Below are 23,514 nucleotides of genomic sequence, written 5' to 3'. Positions count from 1 at the left end.
AAGCAATGGATCAGGGATGGAAAGAAAGTAAAAAAAGAAAAATGAGAGTTAAGACACTAGACAGAGAGGGGGAATGAATGAAGGAAGGACAAAAAGTTGAAAATAAAAAAGGGAAGAAATAGTGAAGAAAAGAAGGAAATGAGCGTAGAAGAAAATGAAAAAAAAGAAAGAAAGAGAAAGAAGGAGGAAGTTGAGAAAAGGAAAGAATAAGAACGAAAAGAAAGAAATGAAGAAAATACAGAAAGAATGAAAAATAGGAAAATGTGGGAGGAAAAGAAGGAAGCAGCTCCAGTTTAATAACAGTGTGTATAAATATTATATTCATCTCTCTCTCTCTCTCTCTCTCTCTCTGTAATGTCCTCGGTTCTACAGGACATCTGAACCCCCGTGTGTGAGCCTGGACAGGAAAACACATCATCAGTGATGTCATTCTCCCTCCATCCTGGACAAGAAGCTCATCCTTTCCCTGTCTTCTTTTCTGACCTCTGAACCCCTGACACACACACACAGGAAGCAGAGTCGCCCCTGCACCTGATACAGCTGTGCGTTCACGTGTGCGTGTGTACGCTCCCTCACTTTTATTTCCACAACAAATATGAAACTGTAGAAACGGAGTGTGTGTGTGCGCGTGCATGATCGATTCAGGTGAAGCTGAGTGGCCGAGTCAGTTTATTACGGCGGTTTCCCGAACCCTCGGCCCAACGGTGGTCTGTCCCTCACCACTCCCTACACGTAAATTCCGAGGACGCTGCAGCGATTCACAAAAACCCCACACTCTTTGCATGAGGTGAGGGTTAATGTGTGGAGGGAAAACACTGACGTGTGTGTGTGTGTGTGTGTGTGTGTGTGTAAATGTTTCTCTTTCTCTCCCACATAACGTCTCGGTTATTACTGTGGTGCACTTTACTTTCCATGCGTGTTTTACACTAATTCGTTTAGGAGATTAAATATAAACATAATGGTAAATAAATAAATAAAATATGTAAGATTAATAAATTAAAGGATGGATGAAGATTTGAAGTCAGGGACGTGTTTAAAAGGCAGAAATAATGATATCGTGTATTTTTAACAGCGTCATCAACAACAGATGGAAGGAAGCGGCTACTAGATGGTACTTGTGCGCTAAACAAAATTAAAAAAAATAAAAACACGCTGTGAGTTTTGCAGAAACTTCAAACTTCTTTATCTTTTAAATCTTGCAGCTTTACCCTTTACTGTCGCAGCCCGCCGACACTGGAGACTCCTTTCATAAACATCATCATGACATGCTGCTTACGCTTTACAAGACCCTGTTTACACCGTTACCATGGAAACTATAGCGTACTAAAAGCAGCGCCCGGAAGTTGGAATCAGGAACTATTAAATTCATCCTGATATTAATTTGAGGTCGTTTACTGTAATAATGTTACAATAAGGTTTAGAATCTGATGTTTCTTACAGATTTGAAAAGTATTAAAAGCTACACAAAAGGTCTAATAAACATAGGAACTCTGTGTAACTCGAGCTGTTGTTTGTTTAGACGTCATGTCTGATGTAGAACACTAATCGTGCCAAAAAAAACGAAACAAACGATAATCTCACAAAAATGCGAGAAAAAATAAAAGCGGTTTGCATATTCTACAAAAGCTTTGATTTTATTTTTTAAAGAATATAAACATTTTTATGTTGAAACCTGATTCACTCGTCGACTCGATGGATCAAAACGGCCGACGAAAGCTCGACTGAATCGCACGGCGTCCGATTTCACTATCAAAACCTGACCGTGTGTCTCCTCCGACGGCGTTCCTCGAAAGACACAGGAAGTGGGCGGTGCTGGAACATCTCAGTATAACCCCAGTCAGGGAGACGTGGATGTGATTAAATCATCTTGGGACGGTCACTGCTGTTAGTGTTACAGCACACTGATGTCACACTGATCGACACTGACGTTACTAATCGCACTCACACACACCAGAATGTAAATACGTGGAAAAAAAGAAAAAGAAAAAAAAAGCCGATACACGACACACAAGGGCGCACGTCTTATCAGAATCCCCGAGGTGTTTGAAGGTTTAACCCTTTAATTCAGGAATGTTTTCTCTGGGTGGGGCAGCTCAGTGTTGAAACAGAGGGAGATTTCCTGCTCCCAACCCCCAACAAACTTTACACTTACACACACACACACACATATATATACATATATATATACAAACCCCTCTCTCTCTCTCTCTCTCTCCCCTTCCCCCAACACCACCAGTCTTCTACATTCAATACCTCTATTTCTGGCCTTCAGGAATCTTCAGGTCCCTAATGATAAGGGCAGGACTGTACACGCAGTGCTGCATCCCCCAAACACACACACACATACACACACTTCCCCACTACCAACTACCATCCACTCAAGTCTCTCACTTCTAAACACAAAATACACTTACACCTTTGTACAAATGTGTCTGATTGTCATCAAATCACTTTGTTTAGTCAGACTGTTAAAAAAAAAAAAAACAAGAAAAGAGAAGAAACACAAGTAAACAAAAACTGTTTATAAAAAAATGATGAATGAATAAATAAATGATGTGGTTTCATGTCGCACGAACACTCGATCAATTAAATGTGACTCCTGGACATCGTAGCTTGGAGTCTTGTGCGTCCTGACGTCGATCATTTACAAGCTTAATTTGGATGAAAATTAGATGCAAGTCAGTGGAGGAGGGGAAAAAATGTACCGCCTCATTGTCCGTATACCTCTCTCTCTCTCACTCTCTCTCTCTCTTAATATACGGCTTAAAATCTACACATGACGTAAATACATTTATTATATATATATATACACACACACACACATTATTTATTCTCACTCAAGTTTTAACAAGATGTGTATAAACTAACAGAGTTTAATGTTTTACATTTAATTCTGTTGCACAGAAACCTGAAAATGACGAGTTTAAAAACTTGGAAGTCACATTTCATACAAATGAACAATCATTTCATACAACAATCATAACGTTCAAATTTGAGGGGTAAAGAAAATCCCCATGACGCAGTCGAGCAGACGAGGGGATTCACCAAAAGTGAAGTGTGTTGGAGCTGGACTACAGACCTGACGCGTGTCGTGTCACAGGTGATGCTTCGTGAATCGGTTATAAAATCTACTGTACATCTGTTTGGATATGTTGTTGAAATGTTGATAAATCTTTTTTTTTTTTTTTTTTTACATGAAGCCTGTTTAATTTCGTTTGCCTAGGTCAGGGGGAGCCACAAAACACTTTTGACATCTAAAATGAAGATAACACTGCATATATATTTTTTTATGTATTTTTTTTGTATGTATACAAAAAATTATAATAATAATAAAAAAAGTGTGTGTAATTTATGAAATCAATGAGAATTACTGCTACAGAGAAAACGAAATCTTTATTTCCGCGTGCAACAAAAACATTTTAAACTGAAAAAAATATATAGAGAGAGTCCTCCCTGTATTTATAAAAAGAAATAAAAAGCCTAACTTAACTTATCTACCTGCATCAAACCAAAAGCGCCGCCTGTTTGTGTGTGACATCATTCTTTTATCGTGTGTACTGGAGCGTGAGCTCAGCTGTCGACCTGAATAGAAACTCAGTAAAGTGCGGGTGTCTCACATCGGCAGTTGTGACGCATATTTTGAGCGACAAAATCTATAACATATTTTATTTTAATGTTACAAGATCACCATAATCTTCAAAAGTTAGAATTACATAAAAAAAAAAAAAAAACTCTAAAATTACATACATTTAAATGAAATACTTCAAAGCCACAGGGAGCCGCAGCAGAGAGATGAAAGAGACACATGTGTCTCCGGAGCCGCGGCTTACCGACCCCTGGTTTAAGACATGTAGTGACTCAGATATTCATATTTCAAACGATGTCACATTTTTTTGGGACACCCTGTATATACTATATAAACATACATATACGTATTCATCTACATGCAGGATTTAAGAAGTAAGACCTGAACAGAGGCAGTGCGTTAATGAGCCGGAGCGTTCACTAATGACGCATCTCGAGTTGGCACCACGCACCGGTAAAGCTGAGCAAACACCGTAACCACCTCCGGCTCCGACTGGCACATTAAAAAAAATTAAATAAAAAAAACCCCTAAGTTTCTCGAATGAAGGCTGAATTTAAAAAAAAGAAAAAAAAAAAAAAGGCAAGTGCAAGCTGGTGCGACAGGTGCGGAAACGCTTAACGCTGTCATCTTCCTCTGTAGGATTCAATTCTGTTGGAGTTTTCAACACCGCGTTCGTTCCTGCTTCGAACTGCTTCGCCCTGCGTCAGCGTCCGACGGGTACCACGTGCTGGAGCGCCGAAATCTCAAATGGTTTCAAAGTACATGACTGAATTGATGAATGTTCTCAAACAACCGCATTTCTGTCCTCTATAAAAATTTACTCGTTCCCTTACCAGCCTTTCTTTGTTTTTTCTTTTTAAAAGGGTTCATTGAATAAAACAAATCCGGAGACTCCTTTCACAAAAGATACGAATCGACAAATAACACACATACACGTGTAACCTGTTGCTAAAGAAACGATACTGCCAGCCAATCACGGTCGAGTATGTGGAAGAGGGCAGACAGTGTTTTTATTTTAGCTAATAAATGAATAAATAAATAAAATAAGGGAATAAAAAAAATTATGTCATGCTGAAAGTCATATTAGCATAATCTGAGAGTCTGAATGAAATGTTATTGTTTAATTTTTATTTATGATTAGCGCGCACTATTTAAGAATGAACGCGGTGTGTGTGTGTGTGTGTGTGTGTGTGTGTGTGTGTGTGTGTGTGTGTGTGTGTTACGCTTCAACAGGAAAACCACGACCTCGGTGGCAGTGAGTGCCTTAACCGTTTCCTGTGTTTTCACGTGGTGCCTCGGTTCGTCCCCTGTCCCCGTCTCCCTACAGATCGGGGTTACAACAAACGAGGCAGATTGTTCTGTCTTTCTCTCTCTTACACTAAAACGTCCATTTACTCCCTTTGAAAACAAACTGGAACAGGAAGAGAAAGAGGAAGAAGATCGAGGAGCTGATTAGGATGGTGATGAAGTATGGTCGCTGTGGTGACCGTGTTTTACACCGTGACGTGTGTAGGAGACGTTCCACACAACCTGAAGTATTGACAGTTTAACACTGTTTAATTAATAAACTGCTGTAGAAAAATAATAAAAAATAAATAAAAAAAACCTCACACACTTCAGGGCGTGCTTTTCTAGCAACGGAAATCAACTTGCACCACCAGAAGATGCACCCAGCCGGCTGACGTCACTCAAGTACAGCGGTCACACTTTAATTAACCGAGGAAGCTGGACATGATAGAAATAATTCTACTTTATTACACTATTTAAAAAAAAAAAAAAAAAAAAAAAACACTGTGAGCAAAGGTTTCCACAGCTCATATTTTACCTTCGATTTATTTAAAGATTTACTTATAATAGATGTGGAATCATTGTAACGGCTGAATGCTTTGATCTTTGATGGGCGTTCGAGTCAAACTGGGACGTCTGTAAACGCCAATCAGTTTTACACCTTCATTCACCAGACTTTAAGCTGCAGTAGAACATTTTGAATGGTGCAAACATTTTAAAGAGCACCGTACGTCTGTGTGAATGACTCGGAGAGGCTCTGCACTGCAGTCGTTCCTGTGGGAACATTTAAAGAGCGGAACGTCTGATCACTAAAAAACAACTAGTAACTTGTCCCCATCTTGCGCAAGAGTATGTGAACCGTACACACGATCATTCACCAACACCACATGTACGTTACAGGAACTCGACCGAAAGTCATTACCACATCCCGTGTACAGTCCTGACCTCGCTCTGAGCCGTTTCCACATGGCTAGGAGTTCAAGGGAGGTTTTATAAATCTCAGAACTTGTGCACAATCAAAAGTCCCGGTTTGGCTTGAACACCACCTCATATGTCTCTTACGCCCCATAATAGTTTCTGCGAACCGTGAACACACTTTGTGAGCAAAGTAGAGTTGAGCAGTCCACTCTGCAGTCTGAAACATGGGGATCATGTGACCGTTACGCACTTCACATAAATTTGCACAAAGTGCTCTTCGGTTCGATGCAAATGCTGCACGTCATAGACGGTATTTGAACGAGAATTCCACTGGCGTACGCGTGTCGCATTTATTTCATACCTTTACAGACCCAGAAGAGCATTTTGCGTGTCTTAAACAAAAAACAAAACAAAACTAAATTACTAGGTGGAATCATTTGAACTAAAAAACGAATACGCCTTTAACGAGAGGATAAAAACAAACATTTACAAAAAAATATTAATAAAATCAGGATTTAAATGAAGGAATTGTTCACATCAGAGAAAATCTGTTTCCCAATGTGGCCCCACACACACATACACACATACACACACACACACGCGCTGCTGATTAAACCATGTTCATGTCCTTAGATCAAAACGCTATTAATCACCTCAGGATTAAACAGGGGAGCCGTGTTCCTCAGATAATACCACAGGGAGGGACTCAGGACCCCAGAGACACACTCAAAGGATTATGGGGGTCAACTGAACGTCCCACTGCGCCCATCTCCACACACACACACACACACACACACAATCGTACTTCTGAACACGGTGCTCCTGAGAGTGTGCTCGTTCTTGATGTCGGACGATGATACGGCAGGAGTAGTGACAGGAGCTGTAAATCTATAATACAAACATGCAGACTCTCTCTCTCTCTCTCACACACACACACACGCACAGCTACTAAAGAGGAATTAACTACTCTGTGGACATGCCGTTATGTGAAAATAAGACTCGGCAGCTTGTAAGCATCCGCTTGTCTGAAGTGCGCGAGATCAAACAGAGCTTCTATCGTTTCCATGGCGACATCACACACATACACATACTGTGTAAAATCAAAGTGCGTTGTTGTTGTTGTCGATACGGTGTTAATGTGCTTTCTTAGAGACAGACCGGCGAGTTTCTCGGATTCCGCGACAGAAGCCTTTGTGCTGTTTGAACCGCACGCCGCCGTCTCGTTTCACTTCCTCTTCAGCTGGCGGGTGATGATGATGGCACGCTCGGAGGAAATGAAGCTTGGGGGGGGGGGGGGGAAATGGGGCGCTGGCATGGGTCCAGCACAGGAGTAGTGTTCGCAGCCATCACACTACTTTCAGTTTGTTAATGAAAACTCCACACTCTGTGCAAGGGAATTCCTCTCCAGGACTGTTCTGGGTTTCAGCTCCACTCCAACACACACACACACACACACACACCTCCTGTGAACTTTGCTCAAAACTGCTCTTGACACACTCTGGAGTCTGGCCAAGTGCTGCTGAGATTCAGCCAGGAGCATGGGAAACACATACACACACGCACTCTCTCACACGCTCAAAGTGAAAGCGTGACGTATGAGCTCTGGCGTGATGCCAGCACACACTCGCAGGGTTTTCTTTCTCCTCGCAGCTGACGGCGGGAGCGGCTCGGCGTGACTCAGGCGCTGTGGGATTTTACAGTGCGCGTCTCCTGGCACGGGTCCAGCGCTCTGAAACACGACTGAGCGGCATTCGAGGAAAAGGTGTGTTTTAGAGAAAGTGTGTGCACGCGCGTGAAGCTGATCAAGGTGAACGTCACTGAATTCATCAGTGCATATTTTAAATATTAAAAAAATAAAAATGAATAAAAAACGCTTCGTCTGAGTCAACTCACCTGAAGAAAGTGAATCCGAAAGACTTTTTTTTTTACACCAATAAATAAATAAATTGTTTATTCTTACCTGTTTGAAGTTATCATCGTAGCCCCAGTCGGCCTGACCGTTCGGAGACGTGGCTGTTTGCGGACCGGCGGGTGAAAGGTCGTTCTCGGGCTCCTCTTTGACCCTGACGGGAGACGAGTCGTCTCTCTGAATCCTAGGCCCTGCCGCCGTGCTGGCGGCGTAGCCCGTGAACTGCCTGGCCATGGCGCTCTGCTGGAGCGCCAGCGTCTGCTTGCGCAAAAACTCCAAGCCGCTTACCGGCCCGTCCTCTTCCTCATCGTCCTCCTCGCTGCCTTCGCCGGCCATGGGTTCCTCTTCGTCGTCGTTATCAGCATCGACGTCGTCGTCATCGCCCGAGTCCCTGCCCCGCCCGACTTCCTCCAGGGCGACCCCGTGGACCTGGGCTTTACCCCCGGCGCCCAGCGCCGAGGCTCGGGCCGCCGCTAGGATGGCGTGCTGAGCGGCCACTTGCTGAGCGTACATCAGGTGGGCGTCGCGCAGACGCCGCTCCTTGCGCTCCATCTCCAGACGTGCCTGCTGCTGCCGCTGCAGATGCTCCATCACGGCCTCGAGCTTCACCCCCGCGGCACCCCCCTGAGGGAAGACGCTGCCTCCTAAACTGCTCTCCTGAGAGAAGGAAAGGGAAGGGAGGGGAGGGGAGGAGGGGAAGGGGGATGGGAAGCCGGAGAGGAAGTAACATAGTCGTCAATGACCTGCCATAAACATGCAACTCTAATTACATCTCAGGAGCACCGAGGCTTCCACGTGCAACCGAACCTCTTTAATCCGATCGTCAGAATAACAACCCGATAAACAGAAAACGTCTCTCGTTACTCAGCAGATTGTTATCCTTCGGGCGATCCTTTTTCTTTAACGGTCAAAGCGGCGGGATATTTTTCTCTGTCTTCGATATCTGAAATGCTGAGTGCTGAGTGCACCGGATCAATACCTCAGCCTTGAGCTGCTCTCTCGGAAATAATGCATGAGCCAGCACAAGGTTTTCTAGGTGTAATTGTGGTGTCAGGACTTCGGCAGACGGGAGGGACAGAAGGAGGAGGGGGGTGGGCAATAAATTATACGGCTTCCTTTGATCTCATGATCTCCAATTAACATTCGGTGGATGCGAAGATTAGGGTTACACTGAGAAGCAACAAGACGAGCAAAAAAAAAAATTTCTTACAAAAAAAGAAAGGAAAAAAAAAAAGGTTTGAGCAACGAGTCAACAATTTCATGAGAGATTTGAATGCAGTGTACAGGCCATGACGTTACCATCACAGTCACACACACAAATTTACACACTGATAAAAAAACAACTAACACCAGCTCCATCCAAGAAATTTTCAAAAATACAGCCTTCTATCCATACATTGCAATTATCACAAACCACACCCACATTCTTTTTTAAAGAATATATTTATATATAATTATACAGATATAAATAGCTCTATAAAATTATATGTAATTACTAGCACAAGTACCCGTCATTGACAGGGAAAGAAAAAAAAGGAAAGAAAGAAAAAAAGAGTTTGTAGAAATGGTTCAAAGGTTAAAGCTAAAAATAAGCTGGTCAGCTTTAATGTAATTAGTGAGATTATTATTATTACTATTATTATTAATTATTATTACTATTATTACTATTTTAGGTTAAAGCCCACATATATGTCTGCCTGCAATAAAGATAAACCCCTTTAATTTTTTAAAAACTGTAATTTCACAAAGTTGTGTTATATGGTTTATATTAGGAAATTGTACAAAATGAATCTACTGTCATTCTCATCTGATTATAATCGATAAGGAAAGAGAGAAAAATTTAATGTTTACGCCCTGTTTACTCTAAGTTGTACTTCTTTTGTCATCAGCCAAATGAATACGCTTTCTGTTCGTTAATCGGAGAGTAAATCACAGACGAGAAATCGGAAAAAGTGGATCTGATAAAGATGACGTTTTGTCTTAAAACGACCCCAGCGCGTTAAAATTCACCTATACCACTTCAGCGCTGAAAATATTAGCTAATCCCAGGAAAAATGTTTTCGTTTCGCTTTTTTGTAATTAATAACCATTTTCGATTTTGATCACGCAAAACTAGCTTGACAGAATTTAAAAAGGTTAAACCTGCACCACAAATGAAACCAAAACGTTGAGTCGATATGAAGTTATAAGTATTTAACTGCCAGATGTCAGTCACAGCATCATGCAAAACTGGCTGGACAGATTTTACTCAAACTTTCTCAGTACTTAGATATCTGCATGAAGTTTAAGCTGCACCACAAGTCAAATCAAAACGTTGAGTAAAAACTATGTTATGAACAGTTATGTGATAGATTTACTAATCTATATACTCAATGTAAACAAACATCTGCACCAATAGATATTCATTATAAAATCTAAACTGAGTATTTTACTGGGATTAGGTAATAAATTATAAAACACACAAAAACACAGACAGGGAGAATTTTTCCTGAGACAGACTTTGCGTCCTTCATTGTATGAAACAAAGATATCTGTTAAAGAGCTCATTCTGGCCAATGTACAAACAAAACATTTATTTTTTTTATACAGACAGTTATATACATATATAGACATAAATAGCTCTATAAAATGATATAATTATATACCACATCACACTTGATCATTTGTGGTCATAAAACTCACAAGAAAGCATTTAAATGACCTCAAAACAAGCTCCAGGACACTACAGGACAACACACTGCCTGCGCTCGTGCACTCTTGAGTAAGCTAGTGCGCAGTACGGAGCGTAGTCATGACGACGCGCGAGCACGCGACGGCTGATTACGTAGCCTACTATGTTTACATAGATACTAGCTAGTACGCTTGTGTACTGTTACTAGTATCTGTACTGTAAGTAAATAGGACAATAACTCGAACCACGCGGTTTAAAATGGTTTTAGCTTTATAACCGACACTTCCGCGGTAATTATGATAATTAAGTGAACACGAATTGGACGTGTTTGAGACTCACCATGTGAGCTTTGCCGCTGTTGGAGTTCTCCACCATCCCGTCCTTCGCCCCTGTGCGTCGCGCGCGCGCGCTTCACGTCCTCAACCGCTCCGGCTCAGCGTCACCCCCAGGCGCACGCGCGTGCAACTCAGCCGCCGCAGACCTGGATAGAAATCAATAATTTTAATATATTCCTTAAAAATAAAGGGGTGGATTAAAAAAAACAACAACGACAAAACTAACAGAAACACTACCTAAGTACTGTGAACAGCTAGCGAACTCCAGATTAAACGGCTTTTAACGGCGGAAACGCGAAGCCCCCAAACACATAACCTCCTAACGCCTGGAGCGCGCGCACACTGCGTGAGTCTCGCGCTCGCACTAGCAAGCAGCACGTCCCGCCTCCTATAATTACCCCACGCCCACTTACGCCTATATACTATAGAACCCCGCCCACTACACAAACATCCATCTCCCATTAATAAGTCCAGCACTTTAGCCAGTGTTTTTTAAAAAGCAAAATTTGACATTAAGTACTAATTACTCCTCAGATGGGTTGTTTATACATGTATATGTCGCATATATAAGCGTATTGAAAAAACTTCAGAAAAAGAAAAATAGTGTGATGTATATTATATGCATATATTATTAATATACTATCATATATATCAATATGCAATGCATAAAATACACTAAGTATTAAAATATATATGTATATACCTCTAGTCTAAGCTATTAAATAGAATAGACCTTTTTTAAGAACATAAAATTATAAATTATATAATATTATAAATTATATATATATATATATATATATATATATATATTAGAGAAATGAATTATAACCCATACCAAACATTGTTTTGTATTTATTTATTTATTTATTTAATTTGTTGTTGTTGTTGATGATGATTATAATAATAATAATAATAATAATAATAATTTATTATTATTATTATTATTATTATTATTATTATTATTATTATTATTATTTTAAAGGACCACTGATTTCACTGGTAATAAATGATAAACAAGATGTTGGAAGTCTTGGGATACCCAGGCGAATAGTAATATTTTGAAATTCAGGAAAATCTAAACACAACTTTGCCAGTTCTTTTAAATAAGGTTTAAATCAATTAATCAATCAATGAATCAATCAATCAATCAATTAATCAATTAAACAATCAATCAATGCATTTTACTGTATTGTGTATGTCAAGGTTTGGGGATCTCCTGTACATCTGACATTCATTTTTACCTACAGGAAATAAATTATAAAAATAAATAAATAAATAGTTACACTCAACCTCATTGGTTTTCTAATAAAGAGCATTTAAAAACAAATTTTAATAATGAGAAGAAACTGGGAACTAGGGGTTACCAGTGAAGGAATAATAATTTTTTTAATTGACATTACAGTAGTCTAAACTGCATGCAGCATTAACATTATTATGTCGTTATTCATCTTTCCTAAAATGAAGTGACTCATTACTTTTAGCTTGATGCTTTAAGTCCAATCAAATAAAAATAAAACAACTTATACAGGTGGAGTTTAAAGAACATAAACTATTATTAACAACAAAAAATAGCATAGTATACTTGGATTTGTAATAATAATAATAATAATAATAATAATAATAATAATAAAGCATTATGACCAGAAAGTTGTAACAACTTCAATAACTATATTTAATTATGTAATGTGTACAGGAGTAAAAGAAAACCCTTAGAAAACAAAGATTTTTACATTTATTTCATCAATTAAATTCTTTATTAAAAAGAAAAAAGCTCAGAGCAAACACACAGACAACACACTATCAGAAAATTTAGCATGAAAGGTTTTCTCTTTTATTATGAATTTTTATTTTATCACCAAGAACACCAAGACACCCAGCGCAGACAATTTAATCTCAGGACTGCATGTCGTCCGTATTGTTTGTTCGTCTCGGGTTCCTGTACATGGTATCTTGTGTTTGCTATCAATCCAAGATTATACACCAGTGGCTCAAGAGCTGTGACGAAGAGGCTTTTATTAGATCTATAAAACCCAACAGGATTGTTTATTAGAGACAGAAACAGCAGAGTGTCACTGTTAATGAAGCAGGATGTCAGAAATAGCACACTGCACAGAGGAACTCAAGACTGCACACACACACATAATAATAATAATAATAATAATAATAATAATAATTATTATTATTATTTATATAGCAGTTTTTATTAAAAAAAAAAAGCTCTTTACAAAATAAAATGTACAGAAATCAACAAGAGATATTAATGCATTTAATGCAATATACAGTATTATGGTATGAATTAATATCTAATTAAAAAACTAAATTAATACAAAATGTAAAATATATTACAATAAGACAACTTGACTTTATATAGTCAAGTTTATATATATATATATATATATATATATATATATAAGTTTGTTAGTCACGTTTGCCACCTAGTGGTGACATCCAGTATCACACAGTGACTAGTAGTGATAAATGCAGTAAACCTGAGTGAGTGGTTTATACTGAGATTTAAACCTTTGTGAGCTGTTCAGATTGTGGGTCTGTTCAGAGATAAAGTATGAAGTAATAAACAAGAGAAGTAATTCTGTATCCGTGGCATTTCTAAGGAAATAAACGATATGGCTGAGTCCTGTGTTTCTACACTATATAAAGTCATGCTACATGTTTGTATGGTACGTACAGCAGTTTCAGCATCCTAAACGTAAAGGTTTTCATGAATGCACACTGTGTTTTTTACTACAACTTGTTCACATGGCCTCAAAATGGTGTTTAATACAAAAAACATACACTAGTACTCTAAGTTTTCATGTTCTGATAGAGGATTTCTCTAACGAGATGTTCATGTAACGTCCATGGAAGGAGTCTCCAGTGTCAGAGCTTTGGAACACAGAAAGAAAGTCTTCAGGACAAAAGGAGGCTGGTGAGGAGTTCTTTTCTGTACCATTCTTTAATTAAAATAAACTTGCTTCTACAGCATGTGAGTGTTTGTATGATGCGTCAATGTTTAAGAAACTAAAATCTGTAAGCATAGTTGCAAGCAACAATGAGCGGGCCCAAGCACCTGCACGATCGCCTCTAAGGTGCATGCATTTAAAGGGGACATACCAATAACATTACGACATAACTGTAGAATTTTATGTTCAGACCTCCAAAAAGCCACAGATTACTGGAAAAAAAGCATCACACTATGATGTCACTTAATGTGATGTCATATAATCTAATGTCACACAAAAAGTTTACCACTTTTCAGCATAAGTTTAAGGTGTTGTCATGATTGACCTGTTTGAGAAATCAAAAATCCCTCCGCAATTTTGCATCCTCAATGTCTTGATATCATACAGGCCCAGTCTGGTGGCGATCATATAAATCCCCTAGGAGGAGTATCTAAAAATCCAATGTGTGAGTTTTGCAAGCATCCTAAAATAACCAACTTCCTGTTGAGTTGAGCCCATGACATGCAGTGCGAAAGTTTTTCTGCTTAATGAGCTCTAAATGTGTCCCGGGTTACACATGTATACGTGCAAGTAAAAAAAATCCTTAGAAAAACAAGTGAGCCTTTCACACACTATGACGACATGGGGCTGATAAAATAGTGCTTGGTCCCCAACCAGTGACTTATTCCTGTGTTATGTAGGATAAATAAACTCCTTCAGGATGTGTTGTAAGTGGAAACTCAATCCATTGAACAGGCTTTATAGTCACTGATTATTTTCCTACAATAGCACACCTTTGTGTGCTTTATTCCTTACATACAATTTTTTTTCTTTCTTTGTCTTTAAAAAGCACTACACTTTAATTCCTATCTGTATTATTACTTTTTTTCAATGATTTTAAATGATGAAAAGTGTTGCATAATAAAAAAATCTCTCTTGTATTCATAAAGTCAATTATATTTTAATCTCAAATACTAGTAACCGATTAGTTACAGTAAAAAGCCAGATGTTATACAGGTGTGTTGTACTAACACTGCGAGTCCTTACACGTGAACATGTACATTTATGGAAAATGAGTATTTGTTTTTTCCACATACACATAAAAAACAAAGTGAACTTATTGCATGTGAAACAGTAATAATTAATATAATAATTATATAAGCAATAATTGCTACTTGGAGGGTGTAGAATAAAGATTGTCTGATTAGTTGCATAGTGAAGGAGACGAAAAGTCCGCTCAGCGCTCAGAGTGCAACAGCTATGTCCATTATAATATTAACCACACACACACAATGCATTAACAATAGAAAATGACGTCTTCTAAGCTAATAAAGAAAACACGTCCCTTTTCTTCCCCTCCTTAAACAATAAACTTTCCTTTCACATAAAACACCACACTCAACACAGATACTGTATATCCTTACACGGAACATTAGGAAACTTTTCTTTCCTTTATATCTTTCAGTAAAATGTAGTGATAAATAGACAAGTCTGTTGCTTGTCCTGGATTATTTTCCAATATTTAATATTTAATATAATGCAGAGCTCATTAAAACTAATATGTGTCCCTTTCTCTCTCTCCTTCTCTCTCTCACACACACAAACACACACTTTGAAAAATTATGTTCATTTAAGTTTAAACTGTGCAGCAAAATGTAGTGATCTGGGTCTTAATATCAAGTTATTAGCGCCATCTGCTGGCTGCGAGGTGAATTGCACAATCTCATAAACTCTTTAACCAAAGTCAACTCCTCTCTATTCAAAAAATCAATCAATTCTCATAAAAAATGAAGCAAAGTCTGAGAAGTGTAACAAAATGCCAAATATATCACAAAATAACACGATAAGTCTTAAAAAAAATCTTATGCCATAATAAAACATCAATAAAACAAAAATCAGCAAAATACAACAACAATGGTTAAAATATTGAAACAGAAAAGTAAGCTGTTTTCCTACTGTTTTTTCCCCTCACATATCAGTAACATGTAATGCCATTCCAAAAGAAAAATTGAGACAGAGAGGAAAAAAAAGAAGAAAAGTAAATACTGTTGTCTCCAGGCAGGCGTGTCTCGTTGACACTATTAATGGAAAGCTTCCTCAGCTTCACATGAGAGAAAATCTCGACCTCAGGGGGTCGTTATGGATTATTCGGGAGACGTTTGGAATTATTCAGTTGCCTCGTTTTAGCCACTTTAGCTGCTAAACACTGATTTCCATCATAAAGTCGAAGCTGAAACGTTCATTCCGGTGGATTCCGGTCCTGGAGTAACGTTTTGAGATTCGAGGATTGTTTGTAAGTGATTATTAGTTCAGGAGGCTGCGCAAGTGTTTTAGACACTGGATAATTGGATAATTGCATGATAAGTGTTATATTAAGGCTCTGGGACAGGGGTCAGAAATAGGAAATCTCAGATGATTAAAATTGTTCCTTCTGCTCCACATCATGGCTCTCTAATTTTATCAATTTTTCAACGTGGCTGAAACTTCAGTGCCTCCCTGCTAATGCAAACGCAGTTACCGCCTATCAACCATATAGCTAGGTCATGACCTAAGACTAATTTAATGCACACTCAGTGTACTCCGTTCACACTGAAATGCTTTTTAAGCAAGACGGAGGGGAAGGGGGTGGTGCTTCCAGGGCGTGGCTTTATATCTGACATTTCAAAACAAACCAGATGAGCCTCATTTTAGTACTAGCTCGATTCTCTTATTTGCTAAGTCTCTACATCACTTATCCTGGAAACGCCAATTAACCTGATCTTGGAACCGTTGGAGAAGCCCCACCAAGCACAGAGAGAAGACGCAAACACTACATGCACACAGACCCGAGGTGAGAATCGAACCTGTGACCCTGGAGGTGCGAGGTTACTAATCCACCGTTTCTGTAAATTTTGCAAATTCAATAAGAATCAAGCGTGTATTGATGTTTTCGTAGCTTCCAGGGCAGGCTATACAGGCTGTCCCCGACTTACAAACAAGTTCTTTTCTGGGAGCATGTTCATAAGTCCGATTTGTTCTTAAGTCAGACAAAGTGAGTCTTATACGCCTTTGTCACGAACATACAATGTAAAGCATATTAATCCACTTAACAAAATCTCTGTCCCCTTTCCCAACACTGCCATCAGTCAAGCTGCGGAAATTTGTAACTCGGATGTTCATAAGTTGGGGACTACCGATATATACGATATTTTAAAACATCTATGTGAGCTTGAAGCTAAAGAAGACAACTCTTTTGTGTTATTTAAGTACTAACTCGTACTAATGACCGCTGGAATGTTCTTACGCACAATGTGTAAAATTTTTCAGCTCTTTTGGAGCTAAAACGATTCAAACCGGACCAGAGTAAAAAAAAAAAATAAATTTTTTTACTTTAAATTTTTTTGGGGGGTTAAAGGTTGTTTGGTCTTAAAAAAAAAAAAGGCTAGTCTAATATCCTAAACTAGATCTTAAATAAACTAGCATTTGTTTATTTAAGACTAAATCTGCACCACATCTGTAGCATCTGGATATTTCCATTTCTGAGGCACTTCTGTGGGTGTGTTTACTTTGGGCTACGTGAACTCGTTTTCATCAGAAATGATACTGAACTGTACAGATTTACTCTTCTGGAAAGAAAGTGCACGTAAATCGTGTAATGTTGTCTTCTCTCGGTGCAGGGACACGAATCAGAAATCTGGAACTCAAAAGATGCATTACACACAGAGATCATGCAGAGATGTATGGTGCATGCGCTTGTATACCGTCTTGACCTTTTTGCTAAAGCTGCATTAATACAACAATAAAAAAAATAAAAAAAGGACATCTCTGGTCTGTTCTGTTGAAAAAACAGGATGCAGATGAGATTAGTGAGAACTCGGGCCGCAGGAACTCGGGAACATTAATACATCAGGCGTGCTCGCTTCAGTAACGGGGTTTTCCTTCTCAAAGCCGCAATTTCTCTTCCTGTGGCGGCGCGGTGCTGAGTGAAAGCCATGTCCTTCCTGTCGAGAGCTCACTGCAGGCAGCAGGACGGGATGTCGGAGAAGCAGCAGCAGATGGAAGGACCCATGGCTTTGGGAGGAATAAGGTCCAGATCCTCGTCGTCTGGGATCTCATCTAGTCGGTATCCGTCTTTCAGCAGCTGCTGGCTCAGGTCTGGATGAATCTACAAAGGAGAAGTGACGAGACGAGAGAGGGGAAACAGGAGACGCAATTTAATGAACATGAGTAATGAAATGGCTGCAAAAAAAATAATCCGAAGCTAATTGCTGGATTATTTTGTGCTATAAACCAGATACTACTACACTAACCAAATCTACTAATATAATTAGGGCCCAAGCACTATGACACTAAGCCCTATGTAGTCATATTGTGTAAAGGGCTCGCGTTTGCTCTTGTTGTTTTAATTTCTTTATAATATATAATCGTCTAAATGCATAATTTACGGTTAACATTAACCTCTTTAGTTCTGACCTCCAAAGCTAATGCTGCTAACAAGTAAAGAAAGTCTCTCTTACCCAAAACAAACAAACAAAAAAAAATGCCTCTTTAGTTCTTGCTTAATTATTATTAGAAACAAAATGAATTTGTTACAAGTAAGGAAGGAGCAGTGACTGATTCATGAAACTTTACATGTAGTAAAGCAACTAACCAATCATAGATAAAACTGAATGCTTTTGAAAACTGAATCAAAAGCAAATTGATACAAATTTAGCCAAATGAGGGTTTTTATATGTTAATAAATGCATTACCATTACTGCACTTACGTATTGTTCTCATTCTCACTGCTATGCCACGGTGCTGCCCTTTCAGCTAAATTCTGAATGTCAAAAAAAAAAAAAAACCTGTTTAGGGATTTGGACTACGACAGACTTCTGTTATTTGGTAGTTAAATTAGCTTCTAAATGAGCAATTATAAACAACTGAAGAAGAAAACTTCTGTGGAAAATTTGGAACCATTTACGGTTACTACTGTCTTGTCATCACCGTGGTGTTTTACCTCTGCTGAGGAATATCCAGAGGAATACTCCAGCTCGACATCACTGAAAGAGAAACAGACAGGATATGGATCAGAAACACTTCACAATAAAATCACGCTTTAACTCATAGACACTTCAGCTAGTTCAGGTCTAATCATTATAAAAAAAAAAAATTAAAAAAAAAATGTACGCAATTTAACAAATGATGAACGTGCAACAGTGTGTCGGTTTACCTGTCCGAGTCCAGAGACACCAGTGCATCTTCTGCGTTCTGACTAAGTGCTGCGTATCCTTTATTGAACTTCACGCTAAATTAAAAGAAAAAAAGAAATTACAAATCAACCACATTGCTGAAAAATATACGGAAGAACAGTTAAACCCTGCACAAAACTTCTCAAAACTTTTAGGCATGAAAGAAACACACTCATCTCTCTTCTTACAAGTGTTCACAAATAGTATGCATATTATACACAAATGCTACTAACATACTGTAGAATAAAATATTTAAATGTTATAAAAGTCAGAAATTATGACTGATTACATAATTACATTAAAATATCACAATGTGAAAATTCACTATCTGTTGAATTTTGAGATAAACTAATGATTTTTACGGTCGTTTTTTATTATATAAGGGCGTTTTTAATTTCAAAATTTAAATTAGCATATCTAACAGATATCTGTTCTCTTCCTGTGAGGCGACTGCGATGAAACAAAGCCTAAATGTTACCTCAAGCTCGGCCAAGTATGCACATGAAACCCCTGTTAAAAGTCCTTCAGTAGTTTTCACGTTATGCGTGCACACACAAACAGACAAAAAAATTCCCAAAACACCATCTTGATGTCTTCTATTACTCAACCCACAAATAATTTTTTTTCCCCTCAAATATCTTTAATGTACGAACACGCCAACTTTAAACTTTTATTATATGTATAGAAGATATTGACCATTTAACTACTTTGTGCAAAAGCTCAGCTGTTCATCATATCTGATCTGTTCTACTAAAGTGTGTGAGATCAGATGACACACTTAGATTTGTTTGAAAGCATTTCTACAAACTACGTATTCAGCTTCATCATTAACATTATTCCAAGGTCCCTAAGTGAAATCTAGAGAACATCCTGGTGCAGTCATGTGACAGCACACCCATAACATCATTTTCAAAATGGTGGTGTTTTCCAGGTAGCTCATGTAGATCTTTTAAGAAAGCTTGTTTTTTGTTACTAAAAGTATGTTTCCTTCTATAACTACAGTGAAACCTCGGATTATAAGTAACGCGGTTTGCGAGTGTTCCGCAAGACGAGCAAAGATTTTTAATAACTCGTTTAGAGTGTGTGTTTGTGTGTGTGAAGCACCCCCTCTCTGCTTCACACACACACAAACACACACACACAAACACACACAAACACTCTGCTCCTCACAGATACTCTGCTCTGTCGCGAATCTTTTCAAAAGTAAAGTGCTGGTTCATTTGTTTGTTTGTTTGACTTTACAGCAGTGATTCCGTTATTAAGCGCGTAATTAGTGATGTTCCTTGTTAATTTTTCAGACAAAACAGTCTTTCCGTTAATGTTTGTTTATGTGACATTCAAATAAGAAAGGTTTACAATGTAATAAAGTCTCATTAGAAGGTTAAAAATCCATTTTTTTCCCTTAGCCTCTCTTATGTGTGTGCGGTTCATACACTCTCTCTCGGGACGGGAGGGGCTTCACACACACACACACACAGCGTGAAACACTTAAACTGTGTCAGGATTTACTTTTACTTTTTTTAAGAGGTAAAGTGCAGGTTAATTTGTTTTGTTTTTACTTTATATTTTGTGTTAATTATTTTTATGTATTTATAAAAAATATATTTATATATATTTTTTATTATTATTTTTTTTTATATATATTTATTTAAGTTCTTGTGTTAAAATCGACATGGCTGCTTATCAACAAAAACGGTTAAAAAGTCTAACCACATGTAATAGCTTTTGCTTTAGCTCAATAAACATACAGGACAGGTATTAGTCTACAGGAGATGATGGAGAGCTGATCACTCACTTCTTCGCTCCGTGCCTGGGCTGCTGCGTGACCAATCCCCCAGAGGAAAAGCCTTTCTTCTTAAACACTCTCCTCGCCATCTCTCTGGGTTTCTCTGTCAAACATTCACACTTCTATTCACACTATCTTTGAAAGAATAATGACATTATGTGGAACTAACCACACACAAATATAAATGTAGATCAGGGGGGATTTTGAGCCTTTACTCACGCAGTTTCATGTTTATAGATTTGGCCATTATGTAAGGCCCTCTCTTCTCGACCGCTCTGTTTCCTCCATCCACAGCCGGTTTCGTCCTGCCGCTCCTGCTACTGCCTGCCTTTGAGGGAGAAATATAATAAAAGTTTATGACACACAGAGCGAGACCTGCTCTTTAATGGCCGAGTCTTTGCGCAGGCTGGCATGCATCGTTGTTTTTGCTCTATTGCGTTTTGAAAGAATGAACGATGGTGGAATAAAATTGGCCAGTGTTTCCCAACACATAATAGTCTTCATGGGTGAGCCACCAAAATATATTGACAGCTGACTAAGTATTTTTGCTTTAGTGATCGATTAACTAGTAGCGAACCCTTCCCTCTTGCGCTCCCGCTCTGGTACCTGGTTATTCTGCTACCACGTGAGCGGTGTAGAGAGACAGTAAATGCAGCTGATTCCAGATGCCATAATTTATTTTTTTTAAATAAATAATTAGAGTGCACTTCAACTTTGTTTAATGTTAACATGGTCACAGTGTTACAGTAAACAGTACACGCGTGAACGGATGTTAACTATACAAGTGATGCATGCACACTGAGACTGAGCATAGGAAACGATTACCCACAATCCCACAGCACAAGAGAGAGAGAACAACAACTGGCTCAGTTGTGATCATGTGACGCTCAGCAAACAGAGCGTATACGCACATACTACATCACTCGTATATCAAGACCTGGCTTATTTAACAAGTTAAATTTTATTTTTAAAAAAGGTTAATTGCAATCCTCTGTTTTACTGTATATATAGAAATGCAGGAACTCTTGATTAACAACTTAATTATTCAAAATTTAACATGAATTAACCTAAGACGATCTTAAAAGCAGGAATGGCCATTTACTCAAACAAACAGGATTCTCGTTTCAGATCTCGCGAGATCTCAGACAAAACTTTCCGTTAATTTATGTCATATTTACAATTCATATTTTTAATGTTTTTTTGCCCACGAAAACACAAAAAATAACCTTAATTACTTTTGTTTTTACTAAACAATAAAATTTATTTTAGTTTTTAAAGACATTTTCATGAATAGCGTAAACCAAAATCATAAATAAATAAAAGAAACGCTAGCCGGTTGCTAACACGAATGTCAGTTTTTAAAACCGACTTGTTTAATGATGTCATGTTGTTTACTGCTTAAATTTCAAGAAAACAACGATAATAAACATTAATATTAATGTCATTTTTATATAACGGTCAACGGCAGCTCGCGCGCGCTAGCAGCTACACAGCAGCTAACGCACTTAGCCTGACTAGCACTAGCTAGCGTCTGCACAGTAACACGAAACTAAATGAATTAACTGACTCTCACGGACGGAGACCCGGCCACCAGCGTGTCCTGTTCCTTCTCCTGTTCCTCCATGATGTCGTTCATGTTGGAGCTGACAGCGGGAAGCTCACAGTCATGTCAGGGTGTGTGTGCGGATCCCGAAAGTCATGTTTACAGGCGCTGTGTTACATCTGACTCGGACCGGAAGGGGAGGGGCCTAACAAAGCTCCGCTTCTCTAGTCCCGAGTCGATTCCCAGTACGTGATGTCACCGATGACGTCACGGATGACTTACAGAGGCATTAATTGTTGTTGGGAAAATATTATATCAATAAATGTAAACTTTCTTCCACATTCCCAAAATTACATTATTTTTTTACGCTTTTACCCACCTAAATACATCACTAAAAATAGATTATAATATAATATAATATAATATAATATAATATTAATACAAAAAAAGTGTGAGATTTGTAAATTTGTATAATAATATAAAGAATAATAAATTTTGATTTACTACATTTGTACCCTTTTATTTTATATATTTAGTCTGTATTATTATTATAATTATTATTATTTGTTTATTTATTTTTAAAGTCTTCCTATATTATTTATGTAATCATAATGCCATTCAATGTTAAACTTTAATGTTGAAGTTCATTGTTTATGCTTGCAATAAAGGGAACTTATTCTTCTACAAATTAAACTTATAAATTATAAATATTTTAATACTAAATTTATCACTATACATTGTATATATATATATATATATATATATATATATATATATATAATACTATTATGATAATAATATGATGATATTATTAACATTGTATTAGTATAATATACATAACACAATTTTCCCCCCGAAGTGTGTTTATAAAAAATACACTGATCAGCCATAATATTATGAAAACACGCATATTATTGTGTAGGTCCTTGCTTTGCCACTAACACACTTATGCACTGTGTTCTGACACCTTACTGTTGGAACCCGCATTAAGCTTTTCCTTAATCTGATTTACAGTAGTGCTTCTATTGGATCGAATTACACGGGTCAGCCTTCACCCTCAGTGTGCATCAGTGAGCCTTGGGCACCCACGACCCTGTCTGTCACCAGGGTTTTAAAACCCTGTTTCGTAAGGTGAACGAGCTCTTTAATATAAGGCCATACACAATATAATATGCAGTGAAATGCTTACATGATGCCCCGTGACCTAACATTTCTAAAAGAAAATAGAGTATTTGATAAAAAAATTAAATGTGAAACAAGAGGAAATTATACAAATATAGAAAACTTTAGCTATAACAAGTATATTCTATTTTATTTTATTACATAATAA

The 23,514-nt window shown here is 38.0% G+C and overlaps 2 protein-coding genes across 2 annotated transcripts in view; both read right to left on the bottom strand.

Annotated features, from left to right (window-relative positions):
* LOC128527973 (AT-rich interactive domain-containing protein 3B-like) overlaps positions 1–11,036 on the bottom strand; it is a 57,523-nt gene extending 46,487 nt beyond the window's left edge. The window contains exons 1-3 of the mRNA XM_053500665.1: positions 10,944–11,036; positions 10,711–10,852; positions 7,752–8,357 (exon numbers count right to left, since the gene is read on the bottom strand). Coding sequence (XP_053356640.1) covers positions 7,752–8,357; positions 10,711–10,746 — 642 coding nt within the window. The 5' untranslated portion in view covers positions 10,747–10,852; positions 10,944–11,036. The remainder of the gene's footprint in view (positions 1–7,751; positions 8,358–10,710; positions 10,853–10,943) is intronic.
* Positions 11,037–17,033: 5,997 nt separating this feature from the next.
* Positions 17,034–22,368, bottom strand: fam219b (family with sequence similarity 219 member B). Its single transcript, XM_053500848.1, has 6 exons — positions 22,209–22,368; positions 20,861–20,969; positions 20,651–20,744; positions 18,837–18,911; positions 18,624–18,666; positions 17,034–17,789 (listed from the first exon to the last, which is right to left on the bottom strand). Exons 1-6 carry the CDS (start codon positions 22,275–22,277, stop codon positions 17,637–17,639), a joined length of 543 nt encoding a protein of 180 aa, XP_053356823.1. The 5' UTR covers positions 22,278–22,368; the 3' UTR covers positions 17,034–17,636.
* Between the last annotated feature and the right edge of the window lie 1,146 nt (positions 22,369–23,514).

The sequence above is a fragment of the Clarias gariepinus genome, chromosome 7, assembly GCF_024256425.1.
Source record: "Clarias gariepinus isolate MV-2021 ecotype Netherlands chromosome 7, CGAR_prim_01v2, whole genome shotgun sequence".
In the NCBI taxonomy this organism is placed as follows: domain Eukaryota; kingdom Metazoa; phylum Chordata; class Actinopteri; order Siluriformes; family Clariidae; genus Clarias; species Clarias gariepinus.
This window is presented reverse-complemented; position numbering and strand designations above follow the sequence as displayed.

Excerpts from the sequence above, each read along its gene's own strand:
- fam219b (XM_053500848.1), bottom strand. The coding sequence starts at position 22,277 with ATGAACGACATCATGGAGGAACAGGAGAAGGAACAGGACACGCTGGTG. Across the intron at positions 20,970-22,208 it reads CCGGGTCTCCGTCCGTGAGA|GCAGGCAGTAGCAGGAGCGG; the intron begins GTCAGTTAATTC and ends TCTCCCTCAAAG. Across the intron at positions 18,667-18,836 it reads GTGTCTCTGGACTCGGACAG|TGATGTCGAGCTGGAGTATT; the intron begins GTAAACCGACAC and ends TTTCTCTTTCAG.